Source organism: Gracilinanus agilis, chromosome 3, assembly GCF_016433145.1.
Source record: "Gracilinanus agilis isolate LMUSP501 chromosome 3, AgileGrace, whole genome shotgun sequence".
NCBI classification, from domain to species: domain Eukaryota; kingdom Metazoa; phylum Chordata; class Mammalia; order Didelphimorphia; family Didelphidae; genus Gracilinanus; species Gracilinanus agilis.
This window is the reverse complement of record NC_058132.1, coordinates 243,122,000-243,145,069: the sequence shown is the minus strand read 5'-3', so window position 1 is coordinate 243,145,069 and position 23,070 is coordinate 243,122,000. Positions and strand designations below refer to the sequence as shown.

The following is a 23,070-nucleotide window of genomic DNA, read 5'->3' as shown; positions in this document are numbered from 1 at the left end:
CCCACTGTTGATCCTTTCAGCTAAATTATCTAACCAAAGCAGTCAGCCATCATCATTGGATAACTCTTTTGTGCCACAAAGACTAGGAAGCAACTTTCTTTAGTCCAGGCCTAACTGGCTCTACTAGTTGACTTTTCAGGTATAGTATATCAGTAACATGAAGAGACAAATAATTTGGTTACCCTTTAGCCAAAGTTCATGCTAGCTCAGTGAATGATTGTGTTTTTCACCCAAAGAAGTTTCCAGAGTCTCTTTACACAACGACCTAAAGTATACTTGACAGGGAACCAATTACTATAGAACAAGTTCAGGGAAATAATTCTTTTATTCAATCCTATTTCTTTCAAGAAGAGAGATAACATCATCCAAAATGGCTTCAGAGAAGGATTAAGAAAAGTGAATAGTTCTTGTCTCCAGTTGTGTGTGGCTTTTGGCTTATAATTTGCAGCCTCTGTCTTGAGGCCCCACTAATGAATGAGGGTCTTCATCAGGCAGTTCAACTTGAATAGGAGAAATTTACTATTTTCAGCCTCCATGGATCACACCTTAACAGTAACTTTGTCGGGGGGGGGCAGGGTGAGAAAGAACAATCACTGAGTTCATTTTTCTTTGGAGATCAGGATGTTCAGAGCGGGGAGAAGAGCCTCTTCCTACCTCCCTCTCCTCTTTGTAGGTTAGCCAAGTTTGTGTCTTGATTCATTGGCAAGTATCCTATTGATAGGCACACTCAGGTTATTCAGTAGTAGGAAATTGCTTCTGTTATTATTCTTTGAAAGGAGAGACTAAGAATTCTCAGGGGTAAACTCTCAGATATTATTCTATATATTCTCAGTGACTGCTACGTGGTCAACCAGATTACCCCTTTCATGTTTTAATAACTCAGCAAAAGAAATTCTCTGATTTGGTGCTCGTTGGTAAGTATGCATGTGTGTATTCATTGAGCAAACATTATTGACAATACATTATTTACCAGGTGCCCTGGTAGATGCTACAAGGACTTAAAAAATTAATAGGACTTGATTTCTACTCTCAGGGAGTTTACTTTCCAACAGATTTTCTAGGAGCAAAAATGTATACCCATATAAATACAATACAAGGTAGGATTAATTAAGATATATATGAAATGATTTGAAAATTTTAAAACATGATATAAATGTGAATCATCATCATTATCATCATCCTCTGAGTGCCACTGAAGAATGAAGAATGGAATGTTTCTGGGAGTTCAGAGAGTGAGAAGATAATTTCTAACCAAGGTGAGGAGGGAAGGCAGGGGTAGCATTTGAATTGGGCTTTGAAGGATTGTTAGACAGAAATAGGTGAGGAAGGGAAACATTTTTTGGAAGAAGACAAAATGGTGTGAGCCATGGCGTGGAGGCGCACGCAGGAAATGATGAGAGAAGATAGAGAGAAGGATATACATAAGAGAAGAGGGAAAAATGAGGTTGGGAGGGAAGGTAAGGTGAAGAGACATCATAAAAAGTGTTCAGTTGCGACCCCATTTGGAGATTTCTTGCCAAGGTAAAAGAGTGGTTTGCCATTCCCTTCTCCCGCTCATTTTACAGATGAGGAAACTGAGTCAAATGGTGCTAAGTGACTTGGTCACTCAGCTAGGGTCTTGAGACTGGATTTGAACTCTTTCTGGCTCCAGGTTTTACTGGGCCACCTAGCTGTTGCTCCATTGTGAAGGAGCAGATGAGAAATAATGAATGCCTGAACTAGGATGATAAAAATAGAAATGGGAAGAAAGTGAGTGATATATTTGAAAAACTCATTCTTTTGATTTTTTCCCCACTTACACCATAAAACTGCATATCCTTTCAGACACAGTCTCTATACTTCTTTTATTAGTATTATTGGAAGGCAAAAAACAGCCAGCTACATGAACAATAATCATCTAAAACACTTCTAAAGGTCTTGATGCTCTTCTCTAATCTTAACAGTGGCCATACCAGCAAATCAATTCCATTTTTCATCAATACTTTCATGAATCTTTGATCTCATTGATGTGGTAATGATGTTACCATTTGTAAAGATCACAGTCACCCAAGGATATTGTAAGGTTTAAATGAGATTAACTAAGTAAACCTTAAAGTGCTGTATAAATGTCGGTTATCATTTTAATCTTATTATCTATTATTATTCTATAATCACTGAGTTTCATGGCTTCATTCCCTGAATCTTCTACTACACTCTTTCTGAGTTCAAGCAATATTTATGGAGTAATATAGAGTATTCTGGTAAATGTTTAACAACTAAGTCTCTCAAAAAATTATGTATATACACTTTAAATTTAATCTGCAATATTAACACTTTATTAAGTTGATATAATCATAAAACAACAAATTAAACCCTAATAAAGTGATTGCCAATTTCTGAAATTTAAATGTTCACACTGAAAATTTAACAATTATTTCTTACAAGCTGGTTCCAGCACCCTCCTCTAACTACTCTACTCTTTCATCCTGTTTGATTTTGTCCCACATTCTTCCAATTCTTCCACAGTCTTCTTTTTTTTTCCCAATATTTGGGGGAGGGAGCTTCCAGTACAACATTCAGGCACCTACAATCTAGAACCCTCACATCCTCTTGCTGTAGGACATGCCTGTCTCCCTTTCCTTTTATTTAATTGAAAACAGATAGCCCTTACACAACTGCTTATGCAGAGGTCCTGGTTTGGCCCATAGAGCAGTTTTCTCAGACCCACTAAGAAGTCTCTCCATTGAATTTTGGATTACCCAGGATTTTAATTATCTGGAAATTGCGGTTGTTATAAGATTCAATACTGCTGGGGCAGCTGGATGGCTCAGTGGATTAAGACCCAGGCTTAGAGATAGGACATCCTGGGTTCAAATCTGGATTCAGACACTTCCCAGCTGTGTTACCCTAGGCAAGTCACTTAAACCCCATTTCCCAGCCCTTACTGCTCTTCTGCCTTGGAACCAATACATAGTATTGATTCTAAGATGGAAGGTAAGGGTTTAAAAAAAAGATTCAACATTGCAGAGTATTATTTGTAAAACTATTGGTGTCAAAAGGATTTAAGTAGGTTTTGTTTGTTTGCTAGAAGATAGCTTGGGATCATTGAAAATACTGTATAATTTTCTAAATTAAATCCAATCTGTCTTCTTCCTATTAAATTTACCATCCGATTCACTATCTATCTGCATTATTTTTCCCAATGTTCAATATATTGTTTGACTAATTCAACATTAGTCTTCCAATTGCATATTATAATCTAAACAATAAGATTTTTTTGTCCATTTAAATTCTAGTACAGTGTGTGGCACATAGAAGTCACTTAATGAATCTTCCCTTCTTCCTCCCTCCTACCCACCTTCCCTTCTTTCCTTTTTTCTTCCTTCCCTCCCTCCTCCCTACTTTCTTCCTTTCTTCTCTCCCTCCTTCATTCCTTAAAAACTAGTATTTATATAGTGCCTTAAGGTCTATAAAGCACTTTATAAATAATTAATTGATCCTCACAAAAATCTGGAAGCGTGGGTGCTATTATTATCCCCATTTTATAGATGAAATTTTGCAGATGAAAAAACTGAACCAGAAGATAAGTGACTTGCCCATGATCATATAACTAATTAGTATTTGAGGAAAGATTTGAAGTTGTATCTTCCTGGCTCAAGGTTCTTCCAGTTTTCTGTCCACTATGTCAATCTAATTACATGTAATTAGCTATCTAATTACATATAATCCATAAAATATTGTGAGGATTATTCTCTCTCTGTCTCTCTCCCTCTCCCTCTCCCTCCCTCTCTCTGTCGCTGTCTGTCTGTCTGTCTGTCTGTCTCTGTTTCTCTCATTGAAGGGGCCATGTAATGCTAGGACCTAAACATAATGGAATCCGGCAAACTTCAATATATTTAGAGAAGATTTTTTAAATTTGTACTTTACAAAATTTTGTATGTTTCTAAAGACATCTTCCATAACAGGAGCAAAAATCTGCGTCAAATAAATGTCTTCCTATTTTATGCCTCTTTTCACACTCATAATCAGAGAGCTGTTGAATAATAAACTGTGGTTACATTTATCAAGAAATCCTGTACAATCTTAATACATACATGAGAGACTCTTTGAAGAGTTGTCAGAACATTTAGTTGTAATAGGTCGAGCCCCTTTTTTGATAATCAATGAATGATGAACACAGTGATATTTTGTATTTTCCATGTCATTCAATTAATTTTCTGACTATAAAGATGGGATCTAATGTGGAAAATCATTTGAGAAAGTCTATCATTTCCCTTTTCGTATTTTCATCAAAAACTCCCTTAATATACATGTAGATTATTCTCATGAAGATTTTATAAGGATGAAAAAGTAGAAAAATGGTTCAGAAGTTATTGATGTCCTCTTAATCTTTTTTTGGGGGGTAATAATGCCATCTATGACTTTTTTTCCCATTCTTTTTGGTATGTTCCCTTCTCTGATATATATTATAAAATGATTCTTTAATGTTTTCAAAATTGTGTCATCTCCAAGTTGACTATCTTTGCCTTTTTTCATTTCTAATTTTTTAACATTAATAGCTCATTTAACTTGGTCTGATTGAAGCTATTATAATTATTTGCAATGTCTTCTCAACTTCAATTTTACTTCTAATTTGATTTTGGCCTTTTTTCTTACAAGTCATTGGTCTGACTGCATAGACAGCTGATTTTTTGATGATTTCCACATCAGGAAATGGCATTTCCTGATTGTTAAGATATAATCAGTTTTAATTTGGGGATGATGATTACTTGCCATGTCTAGTATTTCCCAACCTTTTTTTTGGAAGTATGAATTCAGGATATATAGTTATGAGCCTTCCGAGTACTATAAAAGCCAATGATCTTGTGAGACTGGAATTTGTATTTTGATTTGATCAATCAAAGATTTAGACTTCCCTTCCATTTGTTGAATTTGGGTCAATCAGCAACCAGGGAATTGATCCCATAGGCACTGCCCCCCTGGGTGGTACCAGACTAATTGAGGAATTTTGATTGGTTCTTGGGGAGTGATGTAGGAGAGCTAGTGGGTGAAGGGAATAGCATATAAAGTGAGACCCAGCAGGAAGCAGGGTGGGGTTATTTCTGAGGCTATGAGAATTTATTTTTTTATATCCTGTGCTATTCCCAATCTTAGGGTCCCAGATTAGAGAGAATTGCAGTGTCCAGGCCCTGGATCAAGGGCTCCATCCAGTGTACAAATGTTTACATTTTCTTTGTTTTTAGCAATTCCAAGGAATGTTTTCCTCTTAACAAAATCTTGCATACAGGTAAAGATAATGATTCTCTTCCTGCCTATTGTGGGAAATATAGCAAGGTAATGGGGTCACCAGGGATATTATAAATAAACTAAGTGGTTTATGGGAACACACTCTGGGGTTTATGAGAGACTAGACCTGGACATTGAAGACTTGAACAGCCAAGTAGTTCCTAACTGTCAAAAGGGACCACTGACCAACTGCCTTCTTGAGCCAGAGGCTTTGAGTCCCACAGGCAAGCTAACAGGATATAACTGGTTTAATAATGAACAATTAAAAGGAGGGATAGGGATGTCTACTCTAAAACCTTAACACCTAATAACAAAACCCACAGGGAAAGGGAAGGACTTATTACTACACTAACTTAGTTATCTAAACTAACAGGGCCCAAGGAGCTGTAAATGGAGTCTCTGGATTTCTGCCTCAGACCTAGAACCTGCCAGGCTTGAGCAGCTCAGCTAGGGGGCTTTGTGGCTTTGGGATTCTCACTGCAATCCACTGATGATCTCTGGATGCCAAGAGCCAAGGTTGTCTCAGGAACCAAGTTGGAAGGGATTGCTTGAAACACTGTCCACCAGATTCTCAAACTTTCTCCTCTTCCTGGGTACAGGACTTTTGATCTTCTCTCTCTGCTAGATGCCACCACTCAGGATCCCAGGGGAAAATCAGGATACAGGATGTCCTTTTACTCTGAGTGCTCCCAGGGCTAATCACAGTTTGTGTTAACCCCCTAATGGAGTCCCACTCAGAGCCAAGTCCCTTCTTCCTGCTCCTTCATTTCAACCAGGAATTTCTAGCTCCAGCTCCTTCCTGTTAGATACACCTTAATACCTAATCAATAACTAATCTTATCTTCCTCACAACACTATGACAGGAAGGGGAAGAGTTGTATGGAAGGGGAAGAGTTTGATAGAGCACCTCCTAATTAACTATTTACCAATTAGAGATGTTTTGGGATGTTTAAGGGAAGGGCTAAATAATGAGCTCCTAAAACGTAGTTATAGATCTGTCTGGAGGGCTTTAGAGTCTTTGGCCATTGAAAGGGTCAATGACCTGTCAATCTATTATTATATGCTGGCCTAATCAACAAATTGATATTCTTACTTCAAAACCAGTCTCAAAATATTTTAATCATAACAATATTATTGAACTTACCCCTAGATGCTTATATCCTTTGGGTTCTCTGAAACTCTTTTTTCATGGTTCTTCTCCAACATGTCTGACCATTCTCAGATTACCCCTTATTTTCTGCCCCTGTAACATGGTTGTTCTCCAGAACTTTGTCTGGGAATCTTCCTCTTCTCTAACTAAATTTTCTCTTATTAGCTTTTGTAGGTTTAAATATCTTCACAAAGATGACTCTCATATCTCCAATATTACCAATGATCCCTTAATGCCAAATTAAATGGCCTCTTCTCAGTTCTCACCCTCTTTGAACTCTCTACATCATTTGACCCTGTTGGACAACCTCTCCTCCTAGACATTCATTCTCTGAGTTGTCATTATTCTACTCTCTCTTGATTTTTCTCCTACCTGGCTATTTCTCCTCATTCTCCTTTGCTGGATCATCCTTTATGTAATGCCCACTAGATATAGGTAGCCCCTGAGGCTTTATCCTTGTTTTTTTTTTTAATTTTCTCTATATACTTGCTCATTTAGTATGCCTACTGATTAATTCCCCATTATTAATGATTCAAATGACTCTCAGATCTACATATCTAGCTCAAGTCTAATTTCTGATCACTAGGTTAGCATCACTATCTGCCTATAGGACATTTCAAGCCTAATATATGGTAAATCTCTCAAACTTAATATAACCAGAATAAAATTCATTATCCTTTCCCACAAATCCATCTCTCTTCTGAATTTCCCTATTATTGTCCACAGACCTAGCATCCTTCTAGTGACTAAGCTTCACAACCACAGTTTTATCCTCAATTCCTCATTCTTGCTCCCAGCATATCAAATAAATCAATTGCCAAATCTTGTCATTTTATCTCTACATTATCTCTTATATATATGCCTTTCTGACTGACTGGCACCTCCACTAACCTCATTTGAGGTCCTCCTCACCTCCAGCCTAGACTATTTTAATGGCCTCCTCTTTGGCCTCCCTTCCTCTAAGTCTCTCTATGTTTTAAACCATCTTACATATAGTCACCAAAATGATATACAGGCCTTATCAGGGTACAATGGATGTAACAGAGGGCTTGGAATCAGGGAGACTTATCTTGATGAGTTCAAATCTGGTCTTATTAGCTATGTGATCCTTGGAAAGTCACTTAACTCTGTATCAGTTTCCTCATCTGTAAAATCAACTGGAGAAGGAAAAGGAAACCATTCTGCCAAGAAAACATCAAATGGGGTCCCAAAAACCTGGGCATGACTGACCGGTACAAGTCTTATTATATCACTTCTTCACTATCAGATCTTCATAATCTAATACCACCTGAAAAGGCTTTAAAGTACAAACCCAGTGAGTGACGTGGGTGTATCTGCTCAGAACCAGTGACTATACAGCTCTTTTTATGGTGGCAAAGAATTGGAAATTGAGGGGGTGTCTATCAAATGGGGAATGGCTGAACAAATTGTGGTACATGTTGATGATGGAATACTATTGTGCTTTAAGGAATGATAAGGAAGATGATTTCAAAAAAAGCTGGAAAGATCTGTGGGAACTGATGCAGAGCAACATAAGCAGAACTGGGAGAACATTGTACAAGTAACAGCAATATTATATAATGATTATCTGTGAAAACTTGGCTTCACTCAGCAACAAAATGATTTGGGACACTCCTAGAAGACTTATGATGGGGAATGATAACCACCTTCAGAGAAAGAACTATTCACATCAATATATTTATAGTTTTATTTTGGGGTTTTGGTTATCTGAGTGTGCTCTTACAACAATGACCAATATGGAAGTATGTTTTGCATGACAATAAAAATAAAATTAAAAAAAAAGAACAACAACAACAACAACGAAAAGAGCCAATGACTACAGATAAGCTCATTATGAGAAGTTGGTCAGTGGGGAATAAATTTGTATAGCTATGGTTATCTGATGAAGAGCTTCTGTTAAGGCAAGAGATATTTGCAATCTGGCCTAGGCAGAGGGAGTATTCCCAGTTAAAACCAAGGATCCTTGAGATATTCTAGATACATCCAACAGTCAAACATAGATTATTTTAAATTATCATTGTTTTGATTTATCCAAATACGTGTTGCTCTACTTTTGCACAGAAACTGAGACCTGATGGATCCCATTCCAAAGCAAGATAAACTTTATTTTAATAATCAAAATAACAGAGCATTGATTACATTTCAACTTGGGCAATATACTTACATCAAGAGCAACAGATTGCTTGGCCCAGGACTTCTTCACTTGATCATACATTATTGTGTTATTGATCCCAAGGCCACAGAAAATGACAAAGGCCTAAGAAAGAGAAAAGGCATAGTTTAAAACAAATATAGCTAGTCTTCAAAGACAAGTGCGAATTTCTTTTTGGTTGAGAACTTGCTAGGGTAGGAAATTCCCAGTGAAGAAATCCCTTTCACCAAAAAGATCTATAACCATTCTTCAATTTTAAATCTTAAAGAGTTGCCTTGGAAAACTGAAACTTGAAGTAACTTACCCAAGGTGACCCAGGGAAGAAAAAAAGAGATGGAATAAATATTTATATAGCTCCTTCCCTCTTCTAGGCACTTTACAGATATTTCATTTGATTCTCACAACAACCTTAAAAGGTAGAAGTTGCTATGATCCTAATTTTACATTTGAGAAAACCAAGGCAAACAGAGGTTAAATGAGTTGGCCAGGGTCACATAGTGTCCAAGATCTATCATTATGGAGTTTGTGAAGTTATAGATCAGTGATTCCCAAAGTGGGTGCTACCGCCCCCTGGTGGGTGCTGCAGCAATCCAGGAGGCTGGTGATGGTCACAGGTGCATTTCTCTTTCCTATTAATTGCTATTAAAATTAACAAAATTAATTTCCAGAGGGCTAAGTAATATTTTTTTCTGGAAAGGGGGCGGTAGGCCAAAAAAGTTTGGGAACCACTGTTATAGATGAATTATGAACCCATCAATTCAATGCTCTTTGGACCACTTCCCACAGACTACAACAAGAATAGCCTTCAGATTATAGTGTATTTTGCAAATAAATGACTTTGAAAATATGTTTAAATCTCATTTTCAGTTCTAGGATGTGAGAAGTTAGAATCTTCCAGTCATAGGAAAGAATCAAGACTGGGAGAACTTAGTAAGTGTCAGTGACCAGTGGTGGAGAGGAGAAAAGCAGGGCAAACACACGTAGAATAGAAATCAGCAACAGCATAGACAAACAGGGAGCAACATACACAGCAATAAACAAGAAATCATATTTATATGGTACTTTAGGGTTAGCAAAACCCTTTACTTGGATCATTTCACTGAATGCCCATAACAATTCTATGAGAGAGGTGCTAGTATTATCCCTTTATATGGATGAAGAAACTGAGGTAGACAGAGGTTAAATGATTAACCCAGGGTCATACAGCTAGTGTCTAAGAATGGATTCACATTCAGGTCATTGTGACTCCAAGTTCAGCCCTCTATCCATTGTGCCACTCAGCTCAAATGTACAACACACACACACACACACACACACACACACACACACACTAATAACAATAAAAAGGCATTCCAGCCTGAGGCAATCTGAAATATGGGACTAAAAGGGGAGATGAAAGAGTGATAAAATGTAAGCTTCTTAAAGGAAGGGATGGTTTTTCCATTTGTTTCCATCTCTCCAGTGGCAGCACAATGTTTTTCTCATAGTAAAAATTATTAACTGCTCTTTGGACGGTATTTGATTGCACTAAATAGGAAATAGAAATGTCAAACAACAAATAAATGGAATCATGCTCACACCTTACACCACTGCTTCTGGTACTTTTCTATGGTTGTTTAGAGACAAGGAAATAATCCCAGAAGAGCCAGGTAATACCTTATGGGACTGCTATGAGAAACTGGCCACACCTGGCAAAGATGGAATGCACAGGGATGAATAATCCAAATAAGCAAATCCCAACATCAATAAAACTCTGTCCCCACTGACTTCCATCTCAAAGAATTTTGGCACAAGTACAATTATGCTTGGATCATACGTAGTTTACAAAGCTCTTTCTGTACCTCGAAAAGACGTTGATCGGCATCATCAAAAGGTTTCCCATCGAGTCTGTTTAAGACTTGAGCAACCCCTGTTGAAAGAATTCACACCATGTTGTTAATATCAAGCACAGAAAGCAAAATATTGCTAAAATACATATCCAGATTCTAGCCCCTGTCTATTCTGAGACATAGAAGCATACACAAAAAATCCAGATGGATTTATGAGAAAGAACGCTATCCACATCCAGAGAAAGAACTGTGGGAGCAGAAACACAGAGGAAAAACATAGCATTGATCATGTGGTTTGATGAGGATATGATTAGGGTTTTGGTGTTAAAAGATCACTCTACTGCAAATATGAATAACGTGGAAATCGATTTTGAACAATGACACATGTATAACCCAGAGGAATTGCTTGTCAGCTCTGGGGAGAGGGAAGGGAAAGGGGGGGGGCAGGAATTATGAATCATTTTAAATTTAAATTTAATATTTTAAATTTTTTATTTTTAAAAAATATTTTATTTTTTATTTTAATTTAAATATTTTAAATATTTAAATTTAAAAATATTTTAAATTTATTTTTTAATTTTTTAATTTCAAATATTTTAAATTTAAAAAAGAAAATATTTTAAATTTAAAAAAAGAAATAGATACAAACGTTCCATTTAAATTCTGTCCATGTGGGCTCCTTATCAGGAATTGGGTATTTAGAGAAGCAAATGGTCCCATTAAGGCTTCAGGAGCAAAGGTTGGTTTTCAGACTGGGCTCTGCTGAAGCCTAAGGAACCACAAAGCATCCTTAAGGTTCCCTGAAAACATACCATTAGGGTCAGGCCTGGAGATGGGACACCCTGGATTCAAGTCTGTTTTCTGACACTTCCTAGCTGTGTGACCCTGAGAAAGTCACTTAAACCCAATTGCCCAGCCTTTACCCCTTTTCTGCCTTGGATCCAGTACTTAGTATCTTTTCTAAGACTGAAGGTAAAGGTTTTAAAAAAATGCCACCAGGACCTATAAAACACTAGAACTCTGTTATAGCTTGGGTGATTTTTGTATATATATGCTCCAGGGCAATGCATATCTCTGAAACATAAAGATCTTCAACCAAAGTCTGATATACCGCTATCAATCTAGAAGGCAGGAGTTAGCCCAGGAGTGTGCCAGAGCCAGCTCTAAAACGTTTACATTATTGGTATGAACATTTACATCTAAGAAATGCCAGTCAGGGCTTGATTCATTGTTTTATTCATTGTCTAGATTTAAGGAAGTGTTAATAATCCAGAAGGCAGCTAGTGGATAGATGCCTGGCTGGAATTAGGGGACAGCTGAGTTCAAATGAGACCTCGGACATTTACTAGTTGTGTGATCCTAGGCAAGATACTTAACTCTGTTTGCCTCAGTTTCCTCATCTGTAAAATGAGGTGGAGAAGGAAATGGCAAACCACTCCAGTATCTTTGCCAAGAAAACCCCAAATGGGATGAGAATTAGACATGACTGAAATGCCCTCAAACGACAAAAATAATGCTGAATTAAACTTTAAAATTATATGTATTTGAACATAAATATATAAACTAGCATACTGCTATAAATCTCCAGAAACAATGCTTGAGCTTAGCAGGAGTATAGTAGAAGGGCTAAGGAATGAAGTCATTACCAGACTGTAGACTTAGTGACTGTAGGCTAATAATAAGTCCATAAGCAGGACTGGCTGAACAGGTAGATTAGGAGACATTTGAAAGTAGAGATTAGTAGCTGACCATTATTGTGTCCTCTTTCTTTAGGAAAATGTGGGCTATCTCACACCTCTTTTGGCAAAAAGTCTGTCTGCTCACTGGTAAGACACTAATTCAGTATATCTCTCATTTCCCTACGTTTTAAGTACATGAAAAATTTCTGCCCTGTACTCAATAAATATTTGCTGATGAATGAATGGACAACCACTTAAATTTCTTCAGAAAGAAAGATGAACTCCTTGCATGGAATTTGAGAATGTGGGATGGAATAAGACTCAGACTAGTGAATTCTGGAGTTCAGAAAGGGAAGAAACAATAATACCAACTAAGTCTAAAAGAGAAATATTTGATTCCAGGACAATTCTTGTCCTAATTATAACAGCAACTTACCAATTATTTGATGATTGCTGTTCCAAATAGGGACACAAAGCACTGATCTTATATGAAAGCCAGATATCTGGTCAGCCTAGGATTAAAAAAATTAAAGTGTTAAAATATATAATAACCACTCATCACATATTTATAATCTCAATTTCTAGTAACAAGTGTTTTGAACAGGTTTAAAATAATTACTGCATGAAAACTGATTCTTAAATTTCATGTACTATTTATTTTCAACTCTGTTTATCAGAAGACTTCAAGGCTTAATTTCATGTGTTACCTCTTCATAAGGCCTTCTCTTGGATTCTGAAGTTTAGTTTATTTCTCTCTTCAAATTACATTTTATCTGCATACACATGTGCATATGAGTGTGTGTGTATACATACATATACATAGTATGTATGTGTGTGTGTTTTATAACACACATAAAAACACTTAGTCAACTTACTAAGCAGAAAGATATGTTCTGCAAAGATCAACACCAATTTTGAATATAAATTCATTACAAATGATTAACATCACAAAAATGAAACTGATTATATTTTAATGGCCAGGAAATTGTTACTAAGGAAGGAGTCATTCCTGAATCATCCGTCTCTGCATAGGTGTTTGTGAAGTCATTATATTCCATGTCTATAATTACTATATGCAAATCTATATATCTTTTTTTTACACTATAAAGACCTATACAATTGTCAGAATATTGGTTATTATTAACAGCTTAGATAATAAAATTAGAGGTCCTACAGATAAGCAAGACAAATTTAATTGACCAAAAATTAGTTACTATAGTTGTTTATCTCTCATTTTCAAAAAGGTCTATTGCTATCATAGTATAATACATTGAATTTCATGTGAACTGGATTTAAGTGAGGCAGGCCTACAAAAAGTCATAAGCCTGTCATCCAAGTTCAGTGGCAAGATAAAATTCAGGATGACTAATGTTGGCCTGGGATGCAGTGGATGACCTTAGTGTCTTCGCTGTCCAACCAAACTCTAAGTGCTCCATAACACCTGCTTTAGTTACCTTCATGGCCACTGGAAAAATTGTTCTATCTTCTTATTACACAAGAGGAAAATTCACATGCTTGGGTAGACATCCATCTAATTTGATGATGGGTTTGAGGCCACCCCCAATCTGTTTTAACCTATCTGCCCAGATAGTTTTACCAGGGCATGGCCACTATGCATGCTACAGCTTCTTTGAGCCACAGGTGAGAGTTAAATGAGAGGTAGACACCAAAGAGGGATGAGGAACCCTGATAAAAGCTTAGTAAGCCCCATCACCAGAGAGCTAGTCCTCCCAGAACACCTCATCAACCTTGTTGATGTCTAATAACTTCCTGAAAAGAGTTAGTGATGTTATGAAGATGCTAAGTTCAGTTCTTTCCTTGCTACTAAAATAGTGCTAAATATTTGCACTCTCCAAATTTGAGTCCTTTGGGACAAACTCTGGATTACCTTTCTCTAGTTAAGGCCTGGCCTATAGCAAACAATTAATTGGAATAAAATTGAAGAGAGCTAACAAGATAAAACTATTAGAACTAGACTTCTTGTGTCTTGGACACATTTGCAGCCTGGTGAAGGTTATGGACCTTTTCTCAGAATAATAGAAGGCAATATTACTGTGATTGTGATTATTATTATTAGCACTAGTAATAAATTTCAGCTAAAAGTTAGTAAAAACAAAGATGTAATTTTTTTCCTATCCAAGTTCATGGACTGCTTAAAATCTATCTACTGACATCATGGGAGTCTGTGAACCCCAGGTTAAGAACCGTTCTCAACAAAGGCAATGAGCAATATTTCATACAAATTCTGACATAGAGACAAGAGGATGAAATAATTCTCATTATGAGATAGTGGAAGGAGCTTGGTGTTTGGAGGCAGCAGACCAGCATTGAATTAAAAATCTTTCATTTAGCAGTGAGGTGATTTTATTTAAATCACTTAGCCTCTCAATTTCTTTATTTGTAAAATGTAGATAATAATTATCACATCTCCTCACTGGGTTGTTGAGAGGATCAAAGGAGACACTATATATAGGCTTATTTTAAAGGACTATATAAAGGTGAGATAGCATTATCATTGGTATAATATATGTGCCTGATCTATTTAAAAGACGTAGTTTTTTTTTGTAATCAGGTAACATATAAAATGCTTTTTCAACTATACAGTGCTATATAAATCTAGCTATTAATATCATTATTATCTCAAAGTTTTTAGCTTATATTCTTTTCATTCTCATAATAACATTTCTCCTCTAGAGTTCATATATGAGTAAAGGAGACACAGTCCTTGTCCTCAAGAATCAACTTCTAAAGGGGAAACACTAAAATGACCATAAATTCAATCAAGTGCCTATATTCAGCATCTATACTTTAATCAATCTGAAATGCATGACTTCATCTGGATACTCTCTCTGCTGACTCAGATGGCAAACTCTTTCCTCTGATTCTTAGTATACAAGCTCATTAGTAGTTGTTTGTAATAAAAAAATTCAACATCTGGTGGTGAAACTTCTGATGAGGAGTTAACAAAGTCAATCTTCAATTCTCTCTCTCTCTCTCTCTCTCTCTCTCTCTCTCTCTCTCTCTGTCTCTCTCTCTGTCACTCTCTCAACTGGGAAGGAGCTGCCAGGGCTTAGCTTCTGTGTGCATAGTCTTCCAGGTCTTTGAGTCACCCTCATAGTTATATTGAGGCATCAGAGAAAACTTTAGTGAATTCTGGGCCACCTACAAATATTTTCTAATGAACTATGTTTTAATTGGTACTTTTCATCCATACCTGGTAGTTTTTCTGTTCAAAATATAAAGTAAAAATTTTGATTATTATTTTTTTAAGAGTCTGGCATATTGTACACAATTTCTCTTTCACAGAAGGCCAGGAGATCTCATTCCAAGGAAAAGGCACAAACCCCCTTTATTCTAGCACCAAGGACAGTGCCTTGCACTTAATAGCATCCTTATATATGTTTATAGAACTGAATTGAAGTAAGAACAAATATTTTAATCAGAAGGTACACTTGACTGCAAGGTAGTCTGAAACCATCTGGTAGCTGTGAGAAGAAGAGAGGAGGCTGTGCTCTGAAGGAAACTACTTGATGTTTGGTAATTTCCACTTAGACTTTTCTGATAGGACCAGAACTTTCTTAAGTTGGTTGCTTTAGTTCCTTACATTTTCTGATATATTGGGGACCCAATTGGATATAAGCTCCCCAAGGTCAGAGACAGTAGCATCCCTACAGTTCTAAATGAAGAAGGAAATCTCGAAATTCCCAAGTCACCCTATCATAGTATATCATAGTAAGACAAATAGTAATTATAATAATAAATAGCTAGCATTTATACAGAGATTCAAGATTTGCAAAGGGTTTTACAAATGCTATCTCATTTGATCCTCACAACAGTCCTGTGAGATAGATGCTATTATTATCCCCATTTGATAGATGAGCAAAATGAAGCAGAAAGAGGCTAAGTCACTTGCCCAAGGTCCCATGACTAGTATCTGAGGCCAAATTTGAACTCAGATCTACCTGCCATCAGACCGAATACTTTTTCCTCTGAACCACCACGTTGCCTCCAGTAACAACCAAAAGCCCCTTGCCTGACAGCAAAGAGTTTGAATATGAACTAGCTACCAATTCCATAAGTCTTGTACACTTCCTGCCCCTCTACTCACTTATTAGCATGAATCAACACTAGTCACTAGGTCCAGAGCCCTTGCTCAGTCCTGCTGAACCCAGATAATAACCTTATAAAAACCCACAAGTTGGGTTGGGTTGAGTAGTCCTAGCACACTTGATCAGTTTCTACCATCCTCCATGAACATCTTCATTTTGTAATAAGTATGTTCCCTTGATAAAGCTGACCTGCTTTACTACTCTTTTGTGTGTTTTGTGTTTCCTTATATTCCACTTTGGTATTATGAACTTTCCTAAAACAATACCATGACATTATTATACTTCTATATTTGTATCCTCAGTCCTGAGACTTTTGTCTCACATGCAGCAGGTATTAAAGAGAGTCAAAAAAGAGATAGATGAAAGCAATTGTCCTGCTATAGGACTAGTTTGGTAGTAGACACCATAAGCATAGTTCCAGGATTTTCTCCATCAACATTCTGCCAGCTCTGCTAGCTCTGCCAGCTAGAGTAGAAGAGAAGGATGTTGGAAATTATCATTTGGTAGGGGTTCATAGGATAGGAGAGAGAGATAGATTAGCTACCTATTGTTCTTGCTAACTAATGAATCTTTACACAGGTCAGGGAGGTAATTTTTATGTAATTCCAAATTTTCAAGGTACACAAGAAGGCAGAATTTTTTCTCAGTGGTGCTGAGACCTAGAATTTTGAAATGTCTGAGCAGCATCCCTGAGTATTTAGTCAGAGTGTCTTACATTTTTGCCACTGATAAGTAACAACAGGACTATGATAGCCAGGAAAAATTATGGGCACGTATCCCAGACACAGAAGAGGAGAGAAATCAAACATCCCCAGATAAACTTAACACGGTTCCAAAAGGTGCCATATATCTCTAGTCAGACTCATCCTCTGGAGATTACTTTCAGCTAGGGATCTGAAAGACGGGTCCCCTCTAAGAGGATAAAGCAATTTAGTTTGCAGTTGCATTAGTCTTCTGTCTTGAAGGGAAATTATTATATAGTATTTTAACTTGTGAAGTCATTTGAAGAACTTAACACTGTATTTCCCATTTCATATCATCTTAAAAGGAGATTTGGAAGGACAGGGTGGGCTCAGTCTTTTGGATAAAGGATTTGTTTCCATCCACCACTTTAGATCTTGAGTACACTGATGGCTGACAGTTAGGTACTAGGGATACAAAACAGAGTCATTTCTCTCCCAAGGAACACACATTCTGCTGGAAGGACACCCTAGGAATCTGGATAAGTAAATGCCATGTATAATAAGGGCGTACTGAAGGACTCCTGGGAGATCTCTGATGGGGGGTAACTCTTTGGAAGAACAGCAGAAAATGGATGGAAGTGACGAGGGGGCATTCTGTAGACCTAGGGAATGATCTTTATAAAATACATAGCTTTAGTCTATCTATAGGAAAGATACAGTATCCCTAATCCTTAACCCAATCTTCACTGTCTGTGAATGAAATCTTTCTGACAGTATATCCAGAAAATAATTATTGACCTTTGTGCTTGAGGGATTTTACCTTTCTTTTTAGCTAATATAAGAAGTATCCCTTATTGTCATGGACTGTAAACTTAAAACAAATGTAAAAGTGGCAATGTCATTAATCAACCCATGATATATTAAAAGCAGATATATAGTCCCAGCAAGGAGATGGCATAGCTAAATTCCTCATATCTTGTTATCCAAAAGTAGTCCCAAGGCATGAACTGTACTTGCTCTATTGCATCTTTTATTAAAAATAGTACCCATATGATTTAATTTTAAATTATTTTTTGATATGCCTCACTTGTATTTATCTCAAAACTAATGCTGTTAAAGGGTCATTATACCTTAATGAAAGCAAATGCAAAAATCTTAAATAAAATACTAGAAAGACTGTAGCAAATTATCACAAGGATTATTCACTATGACCAGGTGGGATTTATACCAGAAATGAAAGAAATGGTTCAATATTAGGAGAATCATCCACATAATTGACCATATCAATAATCAAACCAACTATACCCCAAAGAGATAACAGGGAAAAATACTTGTACAGAAATATTCATAGCTGTGCTCTTTGTAGTGGCAAAATAAATGGAAAACGAGAGGGTGTCCATCCATTGGTGAATGGCTGAACAAATTGTGTTATCTAATGGTGATGGAATACTATTGTACTGAAAGGAATGATGAACTGGAGGAATTCCACGTGAACTGGAAAGGGATGTGATTGAAGTTTTGATGTTGAAAGATCACTCTACTGCAAATATTAATAAGATGGAAATAGGTTTTGAACAATGATACATGTATAACCCAGTGGAATTGCTTGTCATTTCCAGGAGGAGGAAAGGAAGGGGGTGGGAAAAATCATGAATCATGTAACCATGGAAAAATATTCTAAATAATTTTTTAATTTAAAAAAAATTAAAATTACAGAAGTCAAGAAGATAAAAAGGTATTTATCTAATCCATCATATTGCTATAATATATTAGCTCATTTCGGTTTCAAGATGACTTTCCTTGTTGAGATTATAGAGCTAAGGTGTTGTGGGTACCAAGTGAATTTTTGCAATGTTTCTATTCTGGGAAGAGGTCTGTTCTAGGTGTTTTAGAGGATCCAAGGTAAATAAGACATTACTCCTTATCTGCAGTGAAATTAAACCAAACTTGTAGGCTGTGGTGTTTCATCTTAATTGCCAGGAAAATTGAGGTTAGTGGATCACTGGAGTTTGGGAGTTCTGAGTTGTAATGAGCTGTGTCTGCTAGATGACTGTACTCAGTTTGGCATTAATATGGTGAATCTCTTGCAGGGGCTGCCAGTTTGCCTAAGGAGGGGTTAATAGGTTCATGACAGAAATGGAACAAGTCAAATCTTTCATAATCATCAGTAGTGGGAATGAACTATTAGAAACCCCTGCACTTCAAACCAAGAGGTAGGGAGACTTATTCTTTTTATTGTTGTTATGATTTTATTTTTATTTTCAAAGCCCTTGGACCTTCCACCTTAGAATCAATTCCGTGTATTGGTTCTAAGGCGGAAGAGTGATAAAGGCTAGGCAATGGGGGTTAAGTGACATGCCCAGGGTCACAAAAGTATCTGAGGCCATATTGAACCTTCCATCTCTAGCCCTACCTGTCAATCCACTGAGCCACCTAACTGTCCCCCTAAGGAGACCCATTAAAAAAACAACACTAAACTGAAACCAATTGTATCAACAAAATGTTATGTCTAGTTGATATCATTAATTCTATTGTTTATATCTAAAAATCCTCTTTAAGTATCCTATGAGTCTGAATTTTAAATATATAGATATTCCCAGCACAGAGAAACCATTTAATAAATGTTTATTGGATTAAAAAATATTTATAAACATGTAAATGTCCCTTTATAATACTTAACATGGTACCTTGAATATAGTAAGGATTTAATAAATGCTTACTGATTGAGTGTGGTATTAACTAATGCATTATGCTACACATATGGATAGCACTGATATTTGGCAGTCAGCATTAGAATATAAACTTCTAGAGGTGAGGGATCATATGGTAAGGGAGGATTAGATAAAGTGCTGTACTTTAGAAATATCCTGCCTTATAGATTTGTTAGGTGGGTAACCCTAGGTAAGATATTTAACCTTTTTCAATTTCATCATCCATGAAGTTGGTATAATAATAGTATTATTATTAATAGATTAGTATTAGATCCTAGGGTTATTGTGGGGATCAAACAAGAAATATATTTAAGCTGCCTCCCAAACCTTAAAGGGCTATGTAAACAACAGCTATTAAAAGATTTATTGTTGAGAGGCAGTGTGGTCCAATGGTCAGAGGGCTAGCCTTGAAGAAAGAAAGACCTTGGTTCAAATTCCACCTCTGAAATAGGCTGACTATGTGGCCTTGGGCAACATCTTAGCCCTGTAATCTCAAACAAGAAAGACATCTTGAAACTGAAATGACCTTTTGTACTATGGCATTATTATGGATTTTTGTCTTCTGTAAGTTAGAGATCAGCATAATCCCTGATTGAACTGGGAGAAGTTTTCATATCAGGAGTTCCTAATACTGATAAGACTTTTAGGTCTTTCTTTCTCTCTGTCTGTCTTTGTGTGTTTCTGTCTTTGGATCTCAGTCTCTGTCTTAGTTTCTTTCTCTTGTGTCTCTGTCTCTCTGCTTCTATTTTTGTCTCTTCTCTCTGTCTCTGTGTCTGGATGTCCACTATCTCTCTGTCTGTCTCTATGTCTCTAAGTCTCTAGCTTTGTATTATAGTCTTTCTCCTCTGTCTCTGGCTCTCTGTGCATTTGTAATTGTCTTTTCTGTCTCTCTGTCTCTGTCTCTGTGTCTCTAAGTCTCTAGGCATGTCTTAGTTTCTTTCTCCCATGTCTCTGTCTCTGCTTCTGTCTTTGTCTCCCCTCTCTGTATCTGTCTCTATGTTTGGATGTCTCTGTGTCTGTAGGTCTCTCTCTCTGTCTTAGTCTTTGTCTCCTCTGTCCCTGGTTCTCTGTGCTTCTATCTGTCTCTTTTCTCTGTGTCTCTCTCTTTCTGGGTCTCTATCTCGGTCTTAGTCTCTTTCTCCTCTGTTTCTGACTCTCTGTCTCCTTTCCCTATTGCTGTGTCTGTCTGTCTGTCTTTATATATAGCCGAAGTACCAGGTCAGAGGTGGAGATCAGAATACAAAGATGGCTGGGGAACAGAGGTTGGGGTGAGGAGGCAGCACATTCTAGGCAGAGTAGAAAAGTCTGTGGGGAGCCACAAATAGGCCAGGACAGCTGGATCAGAGTATATGGAGGGGAGCAAATCTTTAAAAAATGAGTGGGGACTGGAACCAAAGGCAGGGAGATTGAACACCCCAAGAACTCCCTTATGGGTAACTGGAGAACTCTGGGAAAGGAGTGAAATGAGATAAACCTAGCCTTCATGGGTGTGACACATGTTCTAAATGCTCAACATATGTGACATCACACAGCACATGTATGGTGCTGCATAGTGACATGGTGTGGCACACAAGGTGTCACCTGGCATGTTATTATATAGTGTGTGCCATGACCTATGCACCCCATACCCATGTAGTGACAAGGCACTGCCTCACATGATACAGAGGTATAATACCACATAACATATAAAGTAGCATAATGGGGGGCAGCTGGGTGACTCAGTGATTAAGAGTCAGGCCCAGAGATAGGAGGTCCTAGGTTCAATTCTGGCCTCAGACACTTCCCAGCTGTGTGACCCTGGGCAAGTCACTTGACCCCCATTGCCTACACTTACCACTCTTCTGCTTTGGAGCCAATACACAGTATTGACTCCAAGACGGAAGGTAAGGGTTTTAAAAAAAATAAAGTAGCATAATGTAAGAGGGATCAGAGTAGTCACTGTTACCAACATGTATATGTTTTCTCTCTCATTAGAATATAAATTCCTCAGTAGCAGGGGTGAGTTTATTTTGTCCAAATACCCTCAGCAGGTAGTATAAGGTACAGCACACAATAAACAATAAATAAATCCTTTTTCATTCACTCATTCATTCATTCATTCATTCATTCAAGGCAATTCAAGTGCTTTCTTTTTCAGGATCCCCAAAGCTACCACTGTCCTTTCTCCCAAAACTACCTTGGAATCCTTTTGTACGCATTATGTGTATACTATGTACTTGTATTCTCCACTAGAATATAAGATCCAATAGATCAGGGACTGATTCACTCCTAGCACACAGTAGTAGGTGTTAAGAAAATGTTTACTGATTGAGTGATATTCAAACTGTCTGAGTTTAAAGGACAGTTTCCCCCAGGCAAGTACAAAAAACATTAGACCAAAAAGAAGGCAGCAACCTTGCCGGAAAATAGAACTGAGATTGGGAAATGTGTCTGCCTTTCAGGCATCCATGCCAACATTAAGGTCCTGACCTTAAAGAGATGTCAAAACAAAAGGATAAATTCTAGCAATGCCATTCTTCTCTATGGTTTTTTTTCTTTGTTTTGGTTGTTAACTTAGCATTTGTTATTACACAGAGCAGGAAAGGGGAAAAAATACAACAATCTGAATGGAGATTGAAACCAAAGAACATTTCTTACTTCAGCATCCAAGCGAGGATCCTGATAAGCATCAGTAACGTTCACTGGAAGGCCTGTAGAAGCTACCAGCTCAGCAATGCTATTATTGATGAGCCAGTCTGAATAGGATGATTTCTCCATGCTGTCTTTGAAACTGTCAGAAGGGTTTGGCAAAGAGGGAAAAAAAAAAGAATTCAATCAATCCTACTTTAAAGTGGACCATATACTACACAGACACCTTTCATAACAAGTTTATCTATAACAATTAAGCAGTGATGGGTGATGTTAGTGACAAAGTAATAGCCAGACAATTATCAGCAGTTATTCCAGAAAGATCTTACCTGCTAGGAGGGACTTTTTTTTTAATGACTGTGACTCTCTATTTCATTCAGGCTAGATGGAGCAGGGAATATTTTTGGGCCAGTCTGGCAGAGAAACTTGGATTTGCAATGTTTCCAACCTGACCAGTTCTCCCTCAGACAACCTCCTGGAATCCTGGGATCACTTTCTTCAGGTAGACTTAATGCAGATACCTAAATGCTTTCACCCACTCTACTTCTATACTCCTAAACTCAAGAGATTTGATAGCCTCAGCCTCCTCAGGTGAAGGGATTACAGATATGCACTACCACATCTCACACCACACCATGATGTTGCAAAGCTTTCCCACAATGATTGTAGATCTACTGGCAGTGTCTGTAGGAGCTCCGAATATTCAGATAAAAAGTAAAAAAAGTCAGATAATCATCTGGATTAATAATAATATACCAACAATTTTTTCTCTTCTCTCTCCTTTTTCTTCTCTTTCTTTCTTTCTTTCTTTCTTTCTTTCTTTCTTTCTTTCTTTCTCTCTTT

The 23,070-nt window shown here is 37.2% G+C and overlaps 1 protein-coding gene across 1 annotated transcript in view; it reads right to left on the bottom strand.

Annotated features, from left to right (window-relative positions):
• PDE11A (phosphodiesterase 11A) overlaps positions 1–23,070 on the bottom strand; it is a 532,399-nt gene that overhangs the window by 187,467 nt on the left and 321,862 nt on the right. Inside the window, exons 6-9 of the mRNA XM_044669081.1 lie at positions 22,237–22,369; positions 12,533–12,608; positions 10,430–10,497; positions 8,601–8,693 (exon numbers count right to left, since the gene is read on the bottom strand). Coding sequence (XP_044525016.1) covers positions 8,601–8,693; positions 10,430–10,497; positions 12,533–12,608; positions 22,237–22,369 — 370 coding nt within the window. The remainder of the gene's footprint in view (positions 1–8,600; positions 8,694–10,429; positions 10,498–12,532; positions 12,609–22,236; positions 22,370–23,070) is intronic.